At 43.5% G+C, this 19,061-nt stretch overlaps 2 protein-coding genes across 11 annotated transcripts in view; one reads left to right on the top strand and one right to left on the bottom strand.

Annotated features, from left to right (window-relative positions):
• Nucleotides 1-19,061, bottom strand: part of LOC136337775 (3-oxoacyl-[acyl-carrier-protein] reductase) — a 115,353-nt gene that overhangs the window by 7,601 nt on the left and 88,691 nt on the right. Inside the window, exon 5 of the mRNA XM_066279560.1 lies at nucleotides 15,893-15,944. Coding sequence (XP_066135657.1) covers nucleotides 15,893-15,944 — 52 coding nt within the window. The remainder of the gene's footprint in view (nucleotides 1-15,892; nucleotides 15,945-19,061) is intronic.
• The window catches only part of PALLD (palladin, cytoskeletal associated protein), a 583,598-nt gene that overhangs the window by 512,152 nt on the left and 52,385 nt on the right, over nucleotides 1-19,061 (top strand). The window lies entirely within an intron of this gene.

Below are 19,061 nucleotides of genomic sequence, written 5' to 3'. Positions count from 1 at the left end.
AGGTGGATCCCGGTTGGGCGCATGCGGGAGTCTGTCTGACTGTCTCTCCCCGTTTCCAGCTTCAGAAAAATACAAAAAAAAAAAAGAAATCTTCATAGTGTTTTTAGATTCTGTGTGTGTGTAGGTAGTGAGTGGGTAGTAAAACTTGGAGCTGGATCACCTTATTTTTTTTCTGCCTTAATTATTATTGGTAATATTAATTATTTGTTCACTGTGAAACTTTGCAAAAAAAAAGTTTAGAGTTTACTTTTTCGGATTAATAAAATCAGTGTTCATAAATCCAGTCTTCTGGGGAGAAACAGGATAGCCCACGTTGCTGCTGAAGGGAGAAGAGTCCCAGCCGGCCAGTGATGGGACAATGACAAGTGAGATAGCAGCCCCTGAGGGCTCATATAGTTTCTTCATATTTTTAGTTTTTAGTTTCATATTTTATGCAGCATAACTGCTAGTTTTCCCCATGTGTGTGCAGAGGGTTTTTTGTTTGTTTGTTTTCCAGTAGAAATTCTGGCCTTAAAGGTGGGTACAGATTATTTTAGGAGCCGAGGAAGTCAGCGAGGGCCACTGTGGGAGAAGTCCCCACCAGATCGCAGGTGTTCATTCTACCAGCCTATGCTCACCTCCTTCTGTGACACGCTGCCTCCTGCTTCTCATCTTACTGAAGCTAGACGGGACTCCCCAGGGTCTGCGTGGGTGAAACCTCAGAGACTAGATAAAAGCCTTATAGAGGACATCATGGCAGTTGTGTGACAAAATGTGCTGAGACCTCTGAGGACAAAAGACTGAAGGACCTCATTCAGGTAGGAGGCATGAAGAAGGGACCTTTCCCCAGGAAGTGATGTTTGCACAGACGTCTTAAGGAGGAGTGAGGGCGCGGATAGATGTTAATCAGGGGGCATCAGTCACACATGAGACAGTAGGGCTGACACTTAGAGCATGTAGGGGCAGTGAGACAGGGAGAGGGGGCGATGGCCAGTAGACCAGGCCGGTGGGCCAGGTGAGGAATTTGGAATATATCCCCAGAGCAAACGGAAGCTATCGAGGTCTGGTAAGTGTAAGTCACAAGATGTGCAAGTTGAAAAAAATCTCTGGGCTGCATGAATAGAACACCATGTGGGGGGTGTCTAGGAGAGAGGTGGCTTAGATAAGGTAGGTGAGGGACAGGCAGGGAGGACATCAGTGAAGGTGCCGTTGACTGAGGAGCAAGAGAGGATTAGAACAGCCAATGATAGCACACCTTTGTGCCAAGCGCTATTCTCATTTATATAGGTTCTGATATTATTCTATTACACAGATGACAAAACTGAGGTACAGAAAGATGATCAGAGATCACACAGCTAGTAGGTACTAGAACAGGGGTCCCCAAACTTTTTACACAGGGAGCCAGTTCACTGTCCCTCAGACCGTTGGAGGGCCAGACTATAAAGAAAACTATGAACAAATCCCTATGCACACTGCACATATCTTATTTTAAAGTAAAAAAAACAGAACGGGAACAAATACAATATTTAAAATAAAGAACAAGTAAATTTAAATCAACAAACTGACCAGTATTTACATGGGAACTATGTTCCTCTCACTGACCACCAATGAAAGAGGTGCCCCTTCTGGAAGTGCGGTGGGGGCCGGATAAATGGCCTCAGGGGGCCGCATGCGGCCCGCGGGCCATAGTTTGGGGACCCCTGTACTTGAAGGAGCTTATATATACCCATGAGAGAGAGAGAGAGAAAGAGAGAGAGCATATGCAAGACAGTGTCTGGCACTTACTAAGTATTCAATAAATGTTAGCTACTACTGCCTCTTCTGATGGATTGCTTTTGATTCATTGGTTCATCCATTCATTCATGGACTGAGTGCTAAACTTTAGAAAATATATTGGGGAATAAAACAGATGTGGATCCCGCCCTTACAGAGATCTCAGCCTAGTGGAAGACACAGACAATAAATAGTTATCTTGCTTAGGCAGGCTGGTCAGGGACTGGAGGACAGTCTAGGACCCTTAGACCGAATGTGAGCATTCTAGCTCTTGCATAAATCTTGGACGGACATAGAGGGTAAATGCACATTGTTGACTAAGCCAAAAAAATGTTTCCCAGATGTTCTCTGAGGTTCCACAGGCACCCCCAATGAGTTAGGTCAGAAACAGGCGCCGTGCCAGTTGTATAGGTGGAAAGGCTGACGATCCAAAAGGGGACAGCAGCTCAGCAGTGTCCTCGACTGAAGGAGCCTGGGTGGCTGGGACCTGCCTGCTCCCGCCTCCCCCCAGGTACAGCTAGCTGCCTTTGGGCACGAGGTGGTAGGAAATGGCCCAGGTCTGACGGCCTCTAGACAGGTCTGATCAGCTTCTCTACTATATATAGTAAAGAACTTACATAAGAGTGCTATTTAAAAAAAGACGACGACAGGGAGGAAAAGAGAATGCCAGCTGAATTTTTTCCACTAAAGCTCATTTTTAACAGATGTGTTCTCTGTTTCTATAGTGACAGCATACTGAGGGACAGCCTCCCAGGTCCGGGGTGAAGCAGCCCCGTTAGTTGCTGCAGAGCCGGAGGCACTGGGTCCACGGAGAGCACAGCCCTGTGGTTGTTTACTTTTGTGTTTAATGCTCCTCTCCTCCCCTGCTCCCAGGTTCCCTGATGTCTGTGCAAATGCGGCTGCAAGGAGGAACGAAAACATCGCTAGCATGATTTAAACCAAACCTTAACGATATATTTGGGATAATGTTGAAAAGGAATGTACTAAGTTCAACAAATGGGTGATTACCATAACTGTTAGGTCTATTTTAAGATAAACATTTCACATTACAGTTAGTGATTTTTTTTTTAATTAAGGCCTTCTTATTCCATCTAATCTCATACTCGCTAGTACCCAGTGAGGCACAAATTTTATAAATCAGTTTATCCCATCATTATGGGACCTTGGCGTTATATAATCTTAATAGGGTGACCGAATGCTTCATTTCTCCTAGGACTGTCAATTTTTCTGTTCTCCAAGAGTTCTGTCCAGTTCAACATGTGTCCCAGACAAAAAAGTCCACATTTGGACACTAACCTGTGGTCATCCCAAATATTAGTTGCGAACACTTATTGAGGGTTTGCTGAAGCTTTGCTTACTTCATACTGCATATGTAAGAATTTACATATTTTATATGTAGTAACTCATCTCATCTTCGCAGCCAAAAAGGCAAGTACTATTATAGCCCCCATTTAAGGGATGAGGACACAGGCTCAGAAAAGCTAAGTGATCAAAGATACCCACCCAGTCAGATAAACACAGGCAGCCTCAGTCCAAAGTCTACACTCGTCTGAAGTACACCATGACCTTTAATTCCAAATTCAGGAAGAAGTACGGTATGTGGATAGAATTCCCAGCAGATGGAAGGGCCTGTTAGACTGGAAAGCTCTTTGAGTTCTGAAATGCTGTTTCCCAATTTGCCAGCGCCGGGCCCTTTGTGGAAACAACGGGATGATCCACAATCCAATGTGAGTTGTACTGAGTGCGAGAGAGGCTGGTGTACTTGTTTTTCTTTCCTTTGAAAAAACAAAAGTTGGAAGGAAGAAGTTCAGCAAGTTCAGCAATGGGCTAGAGCAGGGGTCCCCAAACTTTTTACACAGGGGGCCAGTTCACTGTCCCTCAGACCGTTGGAAGACCGAACTATAAAAAACTATGAACAAATCCCTATGCACACTGCACATATCTTATTTTAAAGTAAAAAACAAAACGGGAACAAATACAATATTTAAAATAAAGAACAAGTAAATTTAAATCAACAAACTGACCAATATTTCAATGGGAACTATGCTCCTCTCACTGACCACCAATGAAAGAGGTGCCCCTTCCAGAAGTGTGGCGGGGCCGGATAAATGGCCTCAGGGGGCTGCATGCGGCTGGCCCGTGGGCCGTAGTTTGGGGACCCCTGGGCTAGAGTGAGAAGTATCAACTTGGAACTGTTAGAACCAGTTCCCCTTCTTTTCCAGGCCCGCCGTCTCTCCACAAGCCATTCCTCATCCTCTGCGTCCCTGTGAACATGTGGTTATTCTGATTTTGCTAGTGAACCGAAGTAGAAAGGGAGAAATAAGTGAGCCGTTTCTCATTTCCTGCCTGCCTGGAGCAGCCCAGCCACAAGAAGGCTTCGTTTTTCGTTAGCACGGTGCCCACACAATGCACTGCATCTCAGGATGGCTTATTTGTAAATTAATCACTTAAGAATATAGTATAAGCTTCACCAATACCATTGCACCATTGTGGACTTTAGATTTAGAACATTTTTTCCAACTCTTTCTCATAAAAATATTGAATAGTTCTTATGTCAACATGAAAGAAGGGTAAAATACTAGGGAGAATCAGCAAACTGGTGGATGACTCTATTTGTATTATTGGAAAAGTAAGTGTTTAAAGAAGAGGTTTGCTTTGATTGATTTTTATTTTACACATACATTTTAACTTCATAAATCTTACCTTTCATACCAAGAAGTCTGGGTTAGTTAACATGTTTTTTTGTTGGTTGGTTTTTATAAACAACTTTATTAAGCAACACTTTAAAATATGACTTTATCTTATTTTTTCCAATTTTATTGAAATACATTTGACATAACGTTGTATTAGTTTAAGGCAGGGGTCCCCAAACTACGGCCCGCGGGCCACATGCGGCCCCCTGAGGACATTTATCCGGCCCCCGCCCCACGGAAGGGGCACCTCTTTCATTGGTGGTCAGTGAGAGGAGCATAGTTCCCATTGAAATATTGATCAGTTTGTTGATTTAAATTTACTTGTTCTTTATTTTAAATATTGTATTTGTTCCCGTTTTGTTTTTTTTACTTTAAAATAAGATATGTGCAGTGTGCATAGGGATTTGTTCATAGTTTTTTTTATAGTCTGGCCTTCCAATGGTCTGAGGGTCAGTGAACTGGCCCCCTGTGTAAAAAGTTTGGGAACCCCTGGCTTAAGGTATACAATGTAGGGATTCTCTAGTATGTATGATATATATCAAAGTGATTACCACACTCACTTATCATCCACCACCTCACATAGTTACATTTTTTTATTGAGATGAGAATTTTTAAGATTTACTCTCAGCAACTTTCAAATACACAGTACAGCATTGTTAACCGAAGCCACCATGTTGTATGTTATACCCCCCAGACTCAGTTATCTTATAACTGGAGGTATGTACCTTTTCACCCCTCCCCCATCTCCCCCCTCTCCCCCTCCCTCCTCCAGCCTCCCCCTCCCTCCTCCAGCCTCCCCCTCCCCTCCCCCTCCGACTGCTGACAGCCACCAGTCAGTTCCTTGTTTTTTATGAGTTTGGTTTTTTAGATTTCTTATATAAGTAAGATCATATGTATTTGTCTTTCTCTTTCTGACTTATTTCACTTAGCATAATGCCTTCAAATGTCATCCGTGTCGTGCAGATGGCAAGATTTCCTTCATTTTTGTTACTGAATAATAGTAAATACTAGATTTATTCATTCAGACATAGGTTTCCACATCTTGGCTATTGTAAATAATGCTGTGATGAACAGGAAGGTTCTTGTATCTTTTCCAGGTAGTGCTTTCATTTTCTTCGGATAACGACTCAGAGGTAGAACTGAGGACCATATGATAGTTCTATTTTTAATTTTTTGAGGAACCTCCATACTGCTTTTCATAGTGGCTGCACCAATTTACATTCCTACCCGCAGTGTACAAGAGTTCCCTTTTCTCCTCTTCCTCATTAACACTTGTCATTTCTTGTCTTTTTTGATAAAAGCCATTCTGACAGATAAGAGGTGATATCTCATTGTGGTTTAATTTGCATTTCCCTGAAGATGAGTAATGTTGAGCACATTTTCATATACTTATTGGCCATCTGTATGTCTTTGGAAAATGGTCGATTCATATCCTCTGCCCACTTTAAATGAGATTGTTGTTTCTTTTGTAACTGAGTTGCATTATGAGTTTTTTATATATTTTGGTATTTGTTGGGCACATAAAATGTATTATGCTCACTTTGTTAAAGATAACAGGAGGAGGCCGTCACTCAGGTGATATTAATGTGTGTTGGGGTGGGCTAAGGGCAGGCAGAATCCTTTAGCCTTTCCTACCCTTTTTGATGTAGGGCGGTACAATCCTATCATGCCTCAGAGGGTGACTTTGTATTAGAGACTTCCCTGTTTTGTATATTGGATTAAGGGTTTGGATTTCTACACTATAAAATGGGGACGGAATGAGAGTTTGGCGCTTGATTCCTGAGGTTAGCATGAGAGAGCAGAGAGAATAGAGCCAGCAGCGGGAGGAGGCCACGTGGAGAAGGCCAGGAAAAGCAGCCAAGATGGCGGAGTGCTGAGTGAGATGCCAGTTTGTACAGAGTTTGTATCTGGGATAAGGAAGGAGATGGGGAACTGAGGAGAATAAGTCTGGTGAGCTAGAAACCTTTGATTCTAGGAAACTCGGATAAATCAGTAGCTTTGTGAGCACTGAATGTGACTGGGGTTTTGGAGCCCAGTGTGTATTTTCACTTGCCCGCCGGGTGCAAGGTAGGATTAAAGGCTATGGCCCACCAGTTTTTGGCTCCATGGTTTCTTTGCCGACTGTCCGAATCCAATGCGAACCTGCATGGGCCAGAAGGCTGCTGTGATAGTGGCTCTGGCCCTGGCTCCTGGCTTTACAGTATTAAACTCATATCCGATATATGACTTGAAAACACTTCCTCCCACTCGGTAGGTTGTCCTCTCGTTTTGCTGGTGTTCTGCTTTGCGGTGCAGAGGCCATCAGTGAATGCACTTTGTTTATTTTTGCTTTTGCTGCCAGGTTAGCATGTTAATCTGGTCAAGTCTCAGAACAAAAATGATAACCCAGAGTTGTCTAACAAATTAAACATCACATTGATGGATGTTTCGGGGAGAGGAGCAGGAGTCTTTCTTAGCTTATTCACCTCTACTTCATCTTAAGATCAATCAGATGCCAAAATCTTTAGTCAAACCAATATTGTAATTGTGATAGACCAAGAATCCAAGAAGTTCTCGTTTCTCCTGTTTCTGTTCCCCATAACACAGGCATATGACCAAACATACCTAGAAAGCAAAAAGTAAGGAACATTAAATGTGCTTTCTTAAATGTACTGTCATCATGAAACATTAAATGTATCTTCTTAATGCTTCCCATAATGGTGCTACTGTTGGGAATTAAAATATTGTTACAATGAACCTATATGTCACTCACAGTTCACCTGACACAAAGCAACCCTTCTGAGTAGAGCAGCTCCTTGTTGCTCTTTGAGAATTAAACTCTGATTATTTAGAGCAAAATGTCAAGTTTGAAGAAGTTTTCCTAATAAGGAAGAATGATGTAATGCCCATGGAGGGGGGCCAGGTTCCCTCTGTTTGTTTTATTTGTATTAGCTGAATTCCAGGGGAAAATGTGCTGTGGAGCGTGAGGGCTGCCAACTAAATTTAGCCAAACCAGGAGGTATTTCTTTTTAAGTTATACACCCATCAGTGTACTGTATTTTTCTAGGCATCTTGTTTTTATGAAGTTTGAGCAACCCTAATATGGCACTTTCATTGACACTTTACCTTTTACTTTGAGGATGAAGAAAGTATCTGTTGCAATCTCTTTTTAACTTGGGCCATTTCTCTGAGATAATGATTTTTGGGTCAAAAGATAGATAATTACATATAAATTATATATAAGATAAATATGATCAGAAGATTGTATTTACTTTTCAAGATGGACTTGACCCAGGAGGCCATCCTGAAGGGAGTATTCTACAAATAAGCCACGTTCTGCCCACTACCTAGCACATTTCCACCTAGATGCGCACTCACCCCCTAAACTTACTCTAAATATAACAATAGCCTGTGCGTTTTAAGATAAGTAGGCGATTGTTTTGTACTTTTTCATTAAGACTTTCTTTTAAACATTTTTATAAACTGGAGAAAATGTGACCCTTATTGTAACGTCAAACCCGGGCTTTGTAACTGGGTTGTTCCCTCCTTTGCTGAGGCCTCACGTCATTTGTCTGGCTCTTTGACATGACCCCAAGTTAATACTGAATTGTGTGAGAGGAAACGCAGAGTCCTCTCCACCCCAGGGCCTGCTCTGTTCGCCTTTCTCTCAGAGTTCTTCCCCGTGCCTAATTGGCAGAAGGCTCCTGCCAGGACTGGCTTCCCTGTATAACTTGGCCTCGTCATGTGATCCTCACAGGTAACGCTCTCTAGGGAAATGGAGTCTCCTTGTATTGCCTGAAGGAGAAGGCTCCGCCAGGGATGATGGGCTCCCCTCGTCCCTCTCCAGGAGTAGCAGGGAAGGTGTCCCCAACAGGCCTACCATATGGGAATGTCTTAGGAGAAGGGAGCAGTTTGAGAAACACGGGCATAGAAGAACTTCTGATATTCCTTGCTGGGAAGTCATCAGATAAAGAAGAAAAGGGAGGCTATCTGTTTGCCACTCTTGTGGACCAGTCCATTACCCCCATCCCAGAGACCAAGTCCTTAGATTCTAGGGCTCTGCATTGTGTGATTCCAGTTCAGTGGTGCCCTTGGGGGAGGGGGCTGTCTAATAGGATAGGAAGACAGTAACCCTTGTGAGAAGACATGAGGGAACTTTCAACTTTCAGAACCAGCCATGCCTCCGGGGGCTATGTTTAGTAGAAATATAATGCCGGCCACATAATGCAGTTTTAATTTACTAGTACGGTAGTCACATTAAAAAGAAAAAAGAAATTGTGAAATTAATGTTAATAATATATTTAATTTAACCCAATATATTATAAGTAGTTTCAACATGTAAGTAATAAGACTTTTTTTTTTTTTTGTATTTTTCTGAAGCTGGAAACGGGGAGAGACAGTCAGACAGACTCCCGCATGCGCCCAACCGGGATCCACCTGGCACGCCCACCAGGGGCGAAGCTCTGCCCACCAGGGGGCGATGCTCTGCCCCTCCGGGGCGTCGCTCTGGCTCTGCCGCGACCAGAGCCACTCTAGCGCCTGGGGCAGAGGCCACAGAGCCATCCCCAGCGCCCCGGCCATCTTTGCTCCAATGGAGCCTCGGCTGCGGGAGGGGAAGAGAGAGACAGAGAGGAAGGAGGGGGTGGGGGTGGAGAAGCAAATGGGCGCTTCTCCTATGTGCCCTGGACGGGAATCAAACCCGGGTCCCCCGCACGCCAGGCCGACGCTCTACCGCTGAGCCAACCGGCCAGGGCTATATGACATTTTTAATAAGATTGTTTTAGACTCCTGTTTTGAACTAATTCTTCAACATCTGGTGTGTACTTCACACTGACCGCACAGCCCAGTTTGGACCTGTCCCATTTCAAGTGCTCAGTAGCCATGTGTGGTTGGTGCCTACCGCATTTGGACAGAACAGGCTTAGAGGTTATAAAATCAGGTAGCTCCAAACTTTGATGCTCCAAACTAGTGTAGCAGAAACAATGTGAGATATTCTAAATGGCCATCTCCATCTCTTTTTACATCTGGAAGCAGCTGCTGAATTTCTAAGCCATAAAGTAGGAATAAGAGCCAGTCCCCAGTGGTAGAAACATAATTCACTTAATGGAGAAGTGTCTGTTGAGTACCTACTGTGCGTCGTAGGTCCTAAACCACAGCCATGCACAACTGGAGAGAAAACGTCCCCTCCTGAAGCATTGATCTCCCAGAGCTGGAGGGGGTAGGGTTAGGTGGGGAGAGCTGAGCCTCAGGCAGGAAGTATAAACACAGATACATAAATGCAGGAATTTCAAGGATAAATGCCCTGAAGAAATAAAACTGGACAATGAGTTAGAGCAATACAGGAGTGTTCTTCTTACTTAGGTATTCAATGAGTCATTTAGGAAGTGAATTGGGCTGTGTAGTATGAAAAATGTTTTCAATTCAGCGTTAGACAAATACTTCCTCTAAGTATCAAAATGACTAAAGTAATTTTTCTTTTTCTTTAAAAGAGAATTTTATTATTTAAAAACACAAGTACCCAAAGAAATGGAAGCAGCTGGAGAGACTGGTTTCTAGGTCCTTCAGATCATAATTTGGTGCCAGGCCCAGATACCGCCTCTCCCCGGGATACAAGAGCTGACTGACATTGCTACAGTATGAAGCATGGCCTGTAACACACAGCCAGACTGATAACTAAGGACGATTCCTGTTTGTTTGTTTGTTTTAACTGAAGCAAATAATCTTTTTCTTATTTTTTTTTCATATTTGCTTAAGCAAATTTCAAAACTAATGAACTTCCAAAGAATGTGATTTCAACTATGTGCATGTCCAGTGAACACTGTCAAAAGTGTGGGCCACACTGAATAATCTAGTAAGTGTATTGAATATGAAAATAGTATGTTTAAAGAAATCTTGGGATAAGGAGCAATAGAATTGTCATATACAGGGTGGGTAAAAGTAGGCTTACAGTTGTTTTTATGGAAAATAAGACAATAATAAATAAAAATATAAGAATAGGCCCTGGCCGGTTGGCTCAGTGGTAGAGCATCGGCCTGGCGTGCAGAGGTCCCAGGTTCGATTCCTGGCCAGGGCACACAGGAGAAGTGCCCATCTGCTTCTCCACCCATCCTCCTCTCCTTCCTCTCTGTCTCTTTCTTCCCCTCCCGCAGCCGAGGCTCCATTGGAGCAAAGATGGCCCGGGCCCTGGGGATGGCTCCTTGGCCTCTGCCCCAGGCGCTAGAGTGGCTCTGGTCGCAACAGAGCGACGCCCCGGAGGGGCAGAGCATCGCCCCCTGGTGGGCAGAGCTTCGCCCCTGGTGGGTGTGCCAGGTGGATCCCGGTCGGGCACATGCGGGAGTCTGTCTGACTGTCTCTCCCCGTTTCCAGCTTCAGAAAAATACAAAAAAAAAAAAAGAATAAACTGTTTCGTGCAGTCACAACTATAAACCCACTTTAGCTGACCCCTCTAGAATATCTCTCTATGCTTGTTATGTATGGGCTAGCTTGGTAGCAAACACGAGAAATGGTAACAGTGTTCGGTTGATGCTGGGGAGGGAAACTGGATTGGGGGGAAGAAAGTGTGAGATGAAGACAGACTGTTCAAGGTGTCCTCTTTGTGTCGTTCGCCTTTGGAAGGGCAGCAGTTTTTAATTTTAATGAAGTCCAATGTATCAATATTTTGTTTGTTTTATAGATCACACTTTTGGTGTCGTCTCTAAGAAATCTTTGCCTAACTTATAGTCACAAAGATTTTTCTATGTTTTCTTCTTGAAATTGTATAGTTTAAGGTTCATATTTAAGTCAAAGGTTCATATGAGTGAATTTTTGCATAAGATGTGAGTTGTTGCCCTGGCCAGTTGGCTCAGTAGTAGAGCATCAGCCTTCCAGCATCAGTGGAAGTCCTAGATATGATTCCCAGTCAGGGCATACAGGAGAAGTGGCCATCTACTTCTCCACTCCTCTCCCTCCCCCTTCTTGCTTGTGCTCTCTCTCCTCTTCTCGCAGCTGTGGCTCATTCAAGCAAGTTAGCCCCAGATGCTGAGGATGGTACCATGGCCTTACCTCAGGTGCTAAAAATAGCTCAGCTGCCAAGCAATGGAGCATAGCCTGGTAGGGGGTTTGCTGGGTGGAGCAAATCAGGGTGCATGCGGGAGTCTGTTGCTCTGCCTCCCTACCTCTCACTTAATAATAAATAATAATAATAAAATAAAAAATAAAAGATGTGAGTTGTGGGTTGAGGTTCATTTTTTGGCAAATGAAAATCCAATAGGATTTTTGTTTTGCATTTTGTTTATCACGTGAAATTTAAGAAATAGAATTTAATTTCAAAAGATAAGAAATATTGTACAAAAATGTCTACACTTACTGGTTATAAGTACAACTTTAAGAAGAAAAAGGTTTGACTGTTATCATTGTGCTTTAAACCTCTAAGCCACAACAGTTCCATTCTGTTGGTCAAAAGATTACACTGATGCCTTGTTTTTTCAACCAATAACAGTCAAAACAGTGGTAGCATTATGGGGTCAGAAACTAAAGATGTGACATACGATTTGTCAGTAAATTTGCACTAGCTATTTAGATCAGCTGAGTGAAAAAGGGTATAAAGTTAAATCTTCTGTCTTCAGGAGAGGGTAGAGACACTGGAAATGAAAGGCTGTAGAACAGTTCGCACTTACCTGAACCCCTTAGGACAGACGATGGAGAGGAGCTCTCCCACACCCCAGGTAAGGAATAAATAGGCCCTGCCACCCAGGGCAGAAGTTGAGCTATCACAGATAGTCCACAAATTGCCTTCCAAGAGGAGGTGGATCTATTTAATGCTTTTATTTTCTTTCATCGAGTCAACCTGAGGCCACCCACATCTCTGCCCTTTACCAGGCTTGGGGCTGGCCTCCCCTTATACACACTGAACAAATGGCTGTTGGCTGGAAGCTGCACTGTAATATCCAAGGTGCATTCAGACCAATGATGCATGAATAATGTGTATCTGAGGAGGACTCTCCCTTCCCCCTACTCACTGGGACCGTTTGAATGCTAATCTGAGGCATCAGGGGGAGAGCGACCCAAGCCTCAGCTTTGCAGTGGGGAGAAATGGAGGAGAAAGAGATACATTGCTGGGCCAAGTAAGCCTGCTCATACCTCACCCTTGAGTTAAGCGACTGACCTATCCATCCCTAGCCAGCCCTGTACCAGCTGCACTGGGGAAAATGCCCCCTCCACAGAGGGGGAGGAAACCCCTCCCTGTGGGCAGAACCAGAGCAAGCAAAGGAAGGGAAGGGCTGATCTGAGCATGCCCAGACCCACTGCCCATGCCCACCAAGAGCGGAAGGAGGATACAGGCCAGGAATTCTCCTCACCTACAAGTCCCTCCATGTGGAAACACAGTGAAGTACAGAGTGCCCGCTCTCAGAATCCTAATATCCTACTGATAATCCATAGTAATCATTTTATTTATTTATTTATTTGTTTGTTTGTTTTTTGTATTCTTCTGAAGCTGGAAACAGGGAGGCAGTCAGACAGACTCCCGCATGCGCCCGACCGGGATCCACTCGGCATGCCCACCAGGGTGCGATGCTCTGCCCATCTGGGGCATCGCTCTGTTGCAACCAGAGCCATTCTAGTGCCTGAGGCAGAGGCCACAGAGCCATCCTCAGCGCCCTGGCCAATCTTGCTTCAATGGAGCCTTGGCTGCAGGAGGGGAAGAGAGAGACAGAGAGGAAGGAGAGGGGGAGGGGTGGAGAAGCAGATGGGCACTTCTCGTGTGTGCCCTGGCTGGGAATCAAACCTGGGACTCCTGCATGCCAGGCTGATGCTCTACCACTGAGCCAACCGGCCAGGGCCATAGTAATCATTTTTTAAAGCTGATAGCATGAAGCTCCAGAAAGGCAAAAAAATAAAATTTATTAAGTTAATATATACCATATATGACTTCATTGTCTTCTGGCTCATTGTGACACTTTTAAAATTTTTGTGGGTCTTTAGTTTACCCTTATGATATATTTTAGAGATCAGCAAATGTCCACTAGAAGACAAAAGTCACTTAGTAAACTTTGATGTCCCTATACTTATAACTATTACATCAATCCTGCCTTATTCAGAAGGCATTAACAACAACACTTATTAATATTGGTTCCCTGGTGTGCGTTGCATAGGGCTTCTGAGATTACAGATGCGCCTTTCTTTACCAGTAGGCCCAGTCAAGATATAAGGTCATACTTCAAAGGTCAAGCTAGGAATTCAAATGTAGTTAAATATACGTGGTATTCTCTGTACTCGGGGCTAATATTCTTAGGACAATAATTGTATCCTATTTAAACTTGACAGTATGCATCCTGCTGAGTTGTACGTATGGATATACGCACACATCCGCACACACGGGTGATGTAGCTGTGTCCCTGGATGGATGACGTGCACAGTCAGTACAACATTGGTCCTAAGCAGAGGCTCAGCCCTCACTCCGCAGCCAGAAGTAGCCCTGGTGGGAACCTGGCTGGTGTGGAACTGACCTTTCCTTTATTCTTTGGAATGTTTATCTGTAGTCTTGGTAGACATGACTTTCTCGTTTAGCTGTTCAGTAAAAGCCTTTTAATAATAATAAAAAAAAAAGTGTAGCTTGATATCTTCCTTGGAGAGGCTAAGAGCAAAAAATGCTAATTATTAATTTAGGCTCTCTCATTGGCCTCCTGCGCTTGGATAAACGTTCCTATTACTGTGTGGGACAAGGTGATCCAGGGACTCCCATCTGTGGATTTCACGTCATCATACAGAGCCTACACCCACCCAAGTGGCCTTTACCATTATTTGTTTTATATTTTAAAAAAGAACAGTTATATCCAGGTGTATTATACTGTCATTTGCTTTATATGTTTAAAAGAATGACCAGATCCAGGTATCTATACTACCCCCTAAATGAAGGACCACCTAAAGTATAAAAATCTTACAGTACAATTATAAATACCCAAGGTGGTATGCGATAGACTTCGTTATTTACACATTTTGGGGAAGATTCGTAAAATAAGCTCTTTACATCTGTACATACTACAGTGTTCTTTCAAAAGACATTTCAAGATGTTACATGGTTTTTATCATATTGGAGATGGCCGTAAATACCACATGATAGAAGATTCCATTTGATGGGATGCCAGAGAAGTGACTCGACATTACACAGCCATGTATATAACCACGCTGGAAACTTCATGTGGCTATGATAAATTGCTCTCCATTTTTATTTAAGAGTAATTGCATTTAAATAATTGGGTGGTTTTATCTAAGACTTATTTTAGTGGTTTTAGTCATTTCTCCGGGAGGGAACCTCATTTATTACAGTCCTTCCAGGACACATTGGGATGGGCTTCATTTACCGTTGGCTCCTGAGGGGAGGGTCAGTCGGCCCGTTGTTCCTGCATCTGTCTCATCCTTTGGCCTCTAAGGAATGTCAGAGTCAGTTGGTCGGAAGATAAGAAGGGTCAAAGCCTTTTAAAATTTACAGTTCTCTTTCATGCTCACAAGTCTCTTAATTCATGCTGCTAAGCTACGACTCTTAAGCTTGCCAAAATGCATTTTTGGATTTTCTTCAAGAACTCTTTTCCCTCTTTGGATGAGAGGTTAAAATCGGAGCCTGGTGTCCAGGCGAGGCGGAGCCTGCATTCACGCCACGGAACCCTTGGCTGTGTATCTTGGCCATTAACACTGAACTAGCAATGGTCAGCCTTTAAGAGAAGATAAACTACTCTGAGTGCCCAAGTCCAAACGTGCATTTCTTTCATTACTTACTCTCATGAGATTGCCAAAAAACATTTCTACATATTTCAGTTTTTTATTTATTAAGAAATGTTTGGTTCTTCAGTGATAGGTTGATGTTAATAGAAATCTAAAAACTCATTTTTATAAATTAGTGTTGTTCATCAGCATATGGAAGATACATTTAAAAAAAAAAGAAAAGAAATCCAGTAGTATATTTAAATGATAAAAAAGTCTCTCCAGCGATCGAGTAACATAACAAATTAATAATGTTCAGATGTCTAATATTAAAAGACCAGATAGCAGATTTTATAACATGGTATAGATCTTTAAAACATATTTTAAAAGACTATCTAAAAGTAGTTGAACTTTCTATTTCACTGATCTGAAAAAGCCTGGGCCTTCGTCCAGGCCACACAAATAATGGGTGGCATCATCACTAACACCAGGGACAGCACTGAGGAGCCCTCTGGCAGGAGAGGCTAAGAAGGGCTATTTGTGATTTCAGGAACAAAGCCATTTTTAAGGGTTTAATTCTAATTGCGTAGGACATTCTTTTATTTCTTCTTTTCTACAGTGAGCATCTTTTTCAGAGAGGAGGGGGAAGGACAGAACAACAAGTATGTAGGCATTCTGTGCCAAGGAACTCCGGGATAGTATTTATTACTATTATGTGACATGGTTCCTGAATGTTCTCAGAAATGTGGATTCGCTTTTAACTTGAAAAAGATGCACTGAGAATCTCTTACCAATTAGTCTGTCTTCCAGCCCTTGCACTGCATTTTCGGCCTCCAGTGATAGCTGTGAATAGATGACGTGTAGTTAGTAGAGACCAAGCATTTAATAGTCTCTCTGAATGTCATGCATGCTGGTTGATAGCACTAAAACTGAAATAAGTTCTGGGGGCAAATTTAATTGCTTGATTTCAAATCCAACTCCTTTAAGTTGCTTTGTATATTCTTATAGTTCCTCCAGTAAATACACATTTGTAAAGCTTAGTATTTGGATCATAAATATTACCTACCTAAAATGATTCCAATGAAATGTCTTCAGGTCACAGCCAGGTTGTTTCTGTATGTAGCTGTAGTGAGTTCCACCACAGAGTCTACACCCCAGGAACAGAGAAACAAAGGGGGTAGAGGTGACAGAGTGACAGCTAGTCTTGGGTGGGACCCGCAAGACAAAGGCCTTCTGTGGCTGCAGAAATCGCATTGTACATGGAAGTACTGGATATGTCCTGCTGCCTCAGTTAGAGGCGCTGTCACATAATAATCATGAGCAGACCTCAATTTAAATCCCATCGGCGCTGCTTCCAGCTGTGTAACCTTGAGGAACTTGGTATGTCTTTGTGTCTCAGTTTCCTCGTCTGTAAAATGGAGATAATAAAAAGAGGCCTATCGCCTAGGGTTCTATAAAGGTTGAGTTAAGTTAATGAAGCACATATACGGTGTTTGGTGCAAAATGCTCAGTAATAGCTACAATCGTTTGTGACAGTATTCACGAATTTGCCATTGGTGCTGGCAGCAGTGGTGGTGACAGTCACGACTGATGACATTCTCTGGAGGAGAGCCGCTCTGCTGACCGCAGACCAGGGGGTGGCTGCTTCTAGAATATTTAGTCGCTATCTAAGACGATTGCTCTAGATCTTCTTTACAATATAAGCTTCTAGAATTGTGTATGTCTTAAGAATTATATAATTTATATGTTTTGAGACTGTTATCTATTTTAACTACTCTATTCCTTGTTATATGCACAGGGTTAAAAAAAGTATTTAAACTACAAATATAGACAACTATAAAATACAAAAAGAAGACCTCCTCCACCTCCTCTAGTCTCACTGTCCCAAGGTGAATACTCTTTGTGTTTGGTCTTTCTGATCGTTTCTTTCACAGCTGTATGAACAATCTGAGTATTCATCCATTTTGTGATTCATCAACTTCAGATAGTGCTCTTGGGTTACTTTTTAATATTATTCTTACCAGCAAGATGTTCTTGTCAGGCCTTTGGCACTAGCAAGCTGCTAATTTTGTGCAGTGACTTAATCTCTCTCTGTTTCTTTTTCTGTGTCTATAAAATAAAGATATTGGACAGGTTGGTCTCCGAGGCCACTTTCTTGGAAGTGTTAGAGAGCATTTAAACTAACTTAAGAAAAGAAAAGAACACCCTGAAGGGAGAGGAGAGAGCCACTATCGTGTACATGGAATTCAGAGAGAAATCTGGTCTGAGGCTCAGAGCTGGGTCCGGTGCTAAGACAGCATCTCAGTTTGAACTGTCTCTTGTCTGTTCTCTCCACGTGACTTCAGTTTTTATCTATTAGTTTCCTTTTTGTAGGTTCCTCCTTCCAGGGCAACCAGCAACTCTGGGGCATTTATTTTTGTGGTTAGTTGTCAAAGGACAAAGAGACACATTTCCCTGTCATCTTTCGTATGAAAAGTCCTGACTAGCCCGGCCTGGCCCATATACATACTTATCCTCACAGAATTTGCCAAAGCCGTAGAATGATTAGCTAGCCCATGTACTATGCTCTCCCTGTGATCACGGTTTGGGGAAAAGTGACTGGCAGGTCCACAAGGAATATGATAGAAGCACATCTTAAGGAAAGGGAGGAATGCTTTCATCCGGTGAAGGGAAGAATGACAGACAATAAAAACAAGATGTTGACTCTGTGGATTTCAGGCACGTGTGATTTTAAAAAGGACCTCATTCCACTCTCCACTTACGCCTGAGTCTTGACTTGCTCTTATGACGGCTTACTGCCATGTCACCGACCAGGGCCCTCATTCTCCTTCCAGAAATAAAGCGCGACCTCCACCTGCACATCCTCTCACTTCCTATCAGTAATTAAGAACTCTTGGCAGTACATCAGCCACAACTTGTACAACAAATCCCAACACCAGTGTGGAGCTCCAGGCAGACACCAGTGCTTCTGAGTCCAGCCCCAGCTCAGTCGGTGCTGCCTTGTCAGTAATCCTTGATTGACTTTAAGACCTGCTACAGAAGGGACGGACACACAGGGAACCATGTCCTCTATCTGTACAGGGACACCTGTTATCTCAGGCTACAGCCTGAAAGGGTGACCGTAGAGTGTGGCAGCACTGGGACAGATGGGCCCTACAAGCAGAGGCTTGCCTGCAGATGACTAACGTTCTCACCAAGTCCTGAAAATATCCCTGAGGCCCTCAAGCTAAACATCAATGTGGGGCATTTTTGACTGATAACCAAGTAAAATGGAAAATGGGCACCGGGACAGAGGACGCTGCCGGGGACATGCTGGAAGGCCTCGCGGGTGCCAAATTAGGATCTGCGCTACCAGGTTCACAAACCCTCTCGTTTGGGGTCTGGGAGTTTCAGATTTTGGATACTAAAATGCCAGAAGTATAAGTACTGGCATTACTGTAAAAGAGCTCTGATTGCTTCCCGTCCCCATATTCTACACCAGAGGACACCTGGCATCTCTTCCCAGGTATTCACTGGGGTGGCACCAAGAGGACAGAAAAACCACAGAAGTGTGGCTCTGGGAGAACTGGTGCTGGTGTGATAATGTCACTGCCGAACCCTGCTGGGACCATGCCAGCCTTGCGGACTGGAGCCGTTGGAGGGAGAAGGAGTTGCTAGGTGTTGTTAGGAAGGGCTTCGAGAAATAGACATTCGAAGGGGCACAAAAGGATCGAGGTAGTCTCCGTGGGGGGAGAGAACTCAATGGGGCTGGGCCTTCCAGAAAAGGACAGCGCATGAAGAAAGGCCAAGAGGCAGGAAAACCCAAGGTGAGTTCCGGGAGCAATGTGACTACTTTGGAAGAATGGAAGAGTAGGGATCGAATGGTAGTTGGAGACAAGAATGATAGGGCTGTCTTGGACCAACTATGGGGAATCCTCAAATATCAGACATTATTAAGGGAAGAAATGAGAGTGGGGTGAG

Source organism: Saccopteryx bilineata, chromosome 1 (assembly GCF_036850765.1).
Source record: "Saccopteryx bilineata isolate mSacBil1 chromosome 1, mSacBil1_pri_phased_curated, whole genome shotgun sequence".
In the NCBI taxonomy this organism is placed as follows: Eukaryota; Metazoa; Chordata; class Mammalia; order Chiroptera; family Emballonuridae; genus Saccopteryx; species Saccopteryx bilineata.
This window is presented reverse-complemented; position numbering and strand designations above follow the sequence as displayed.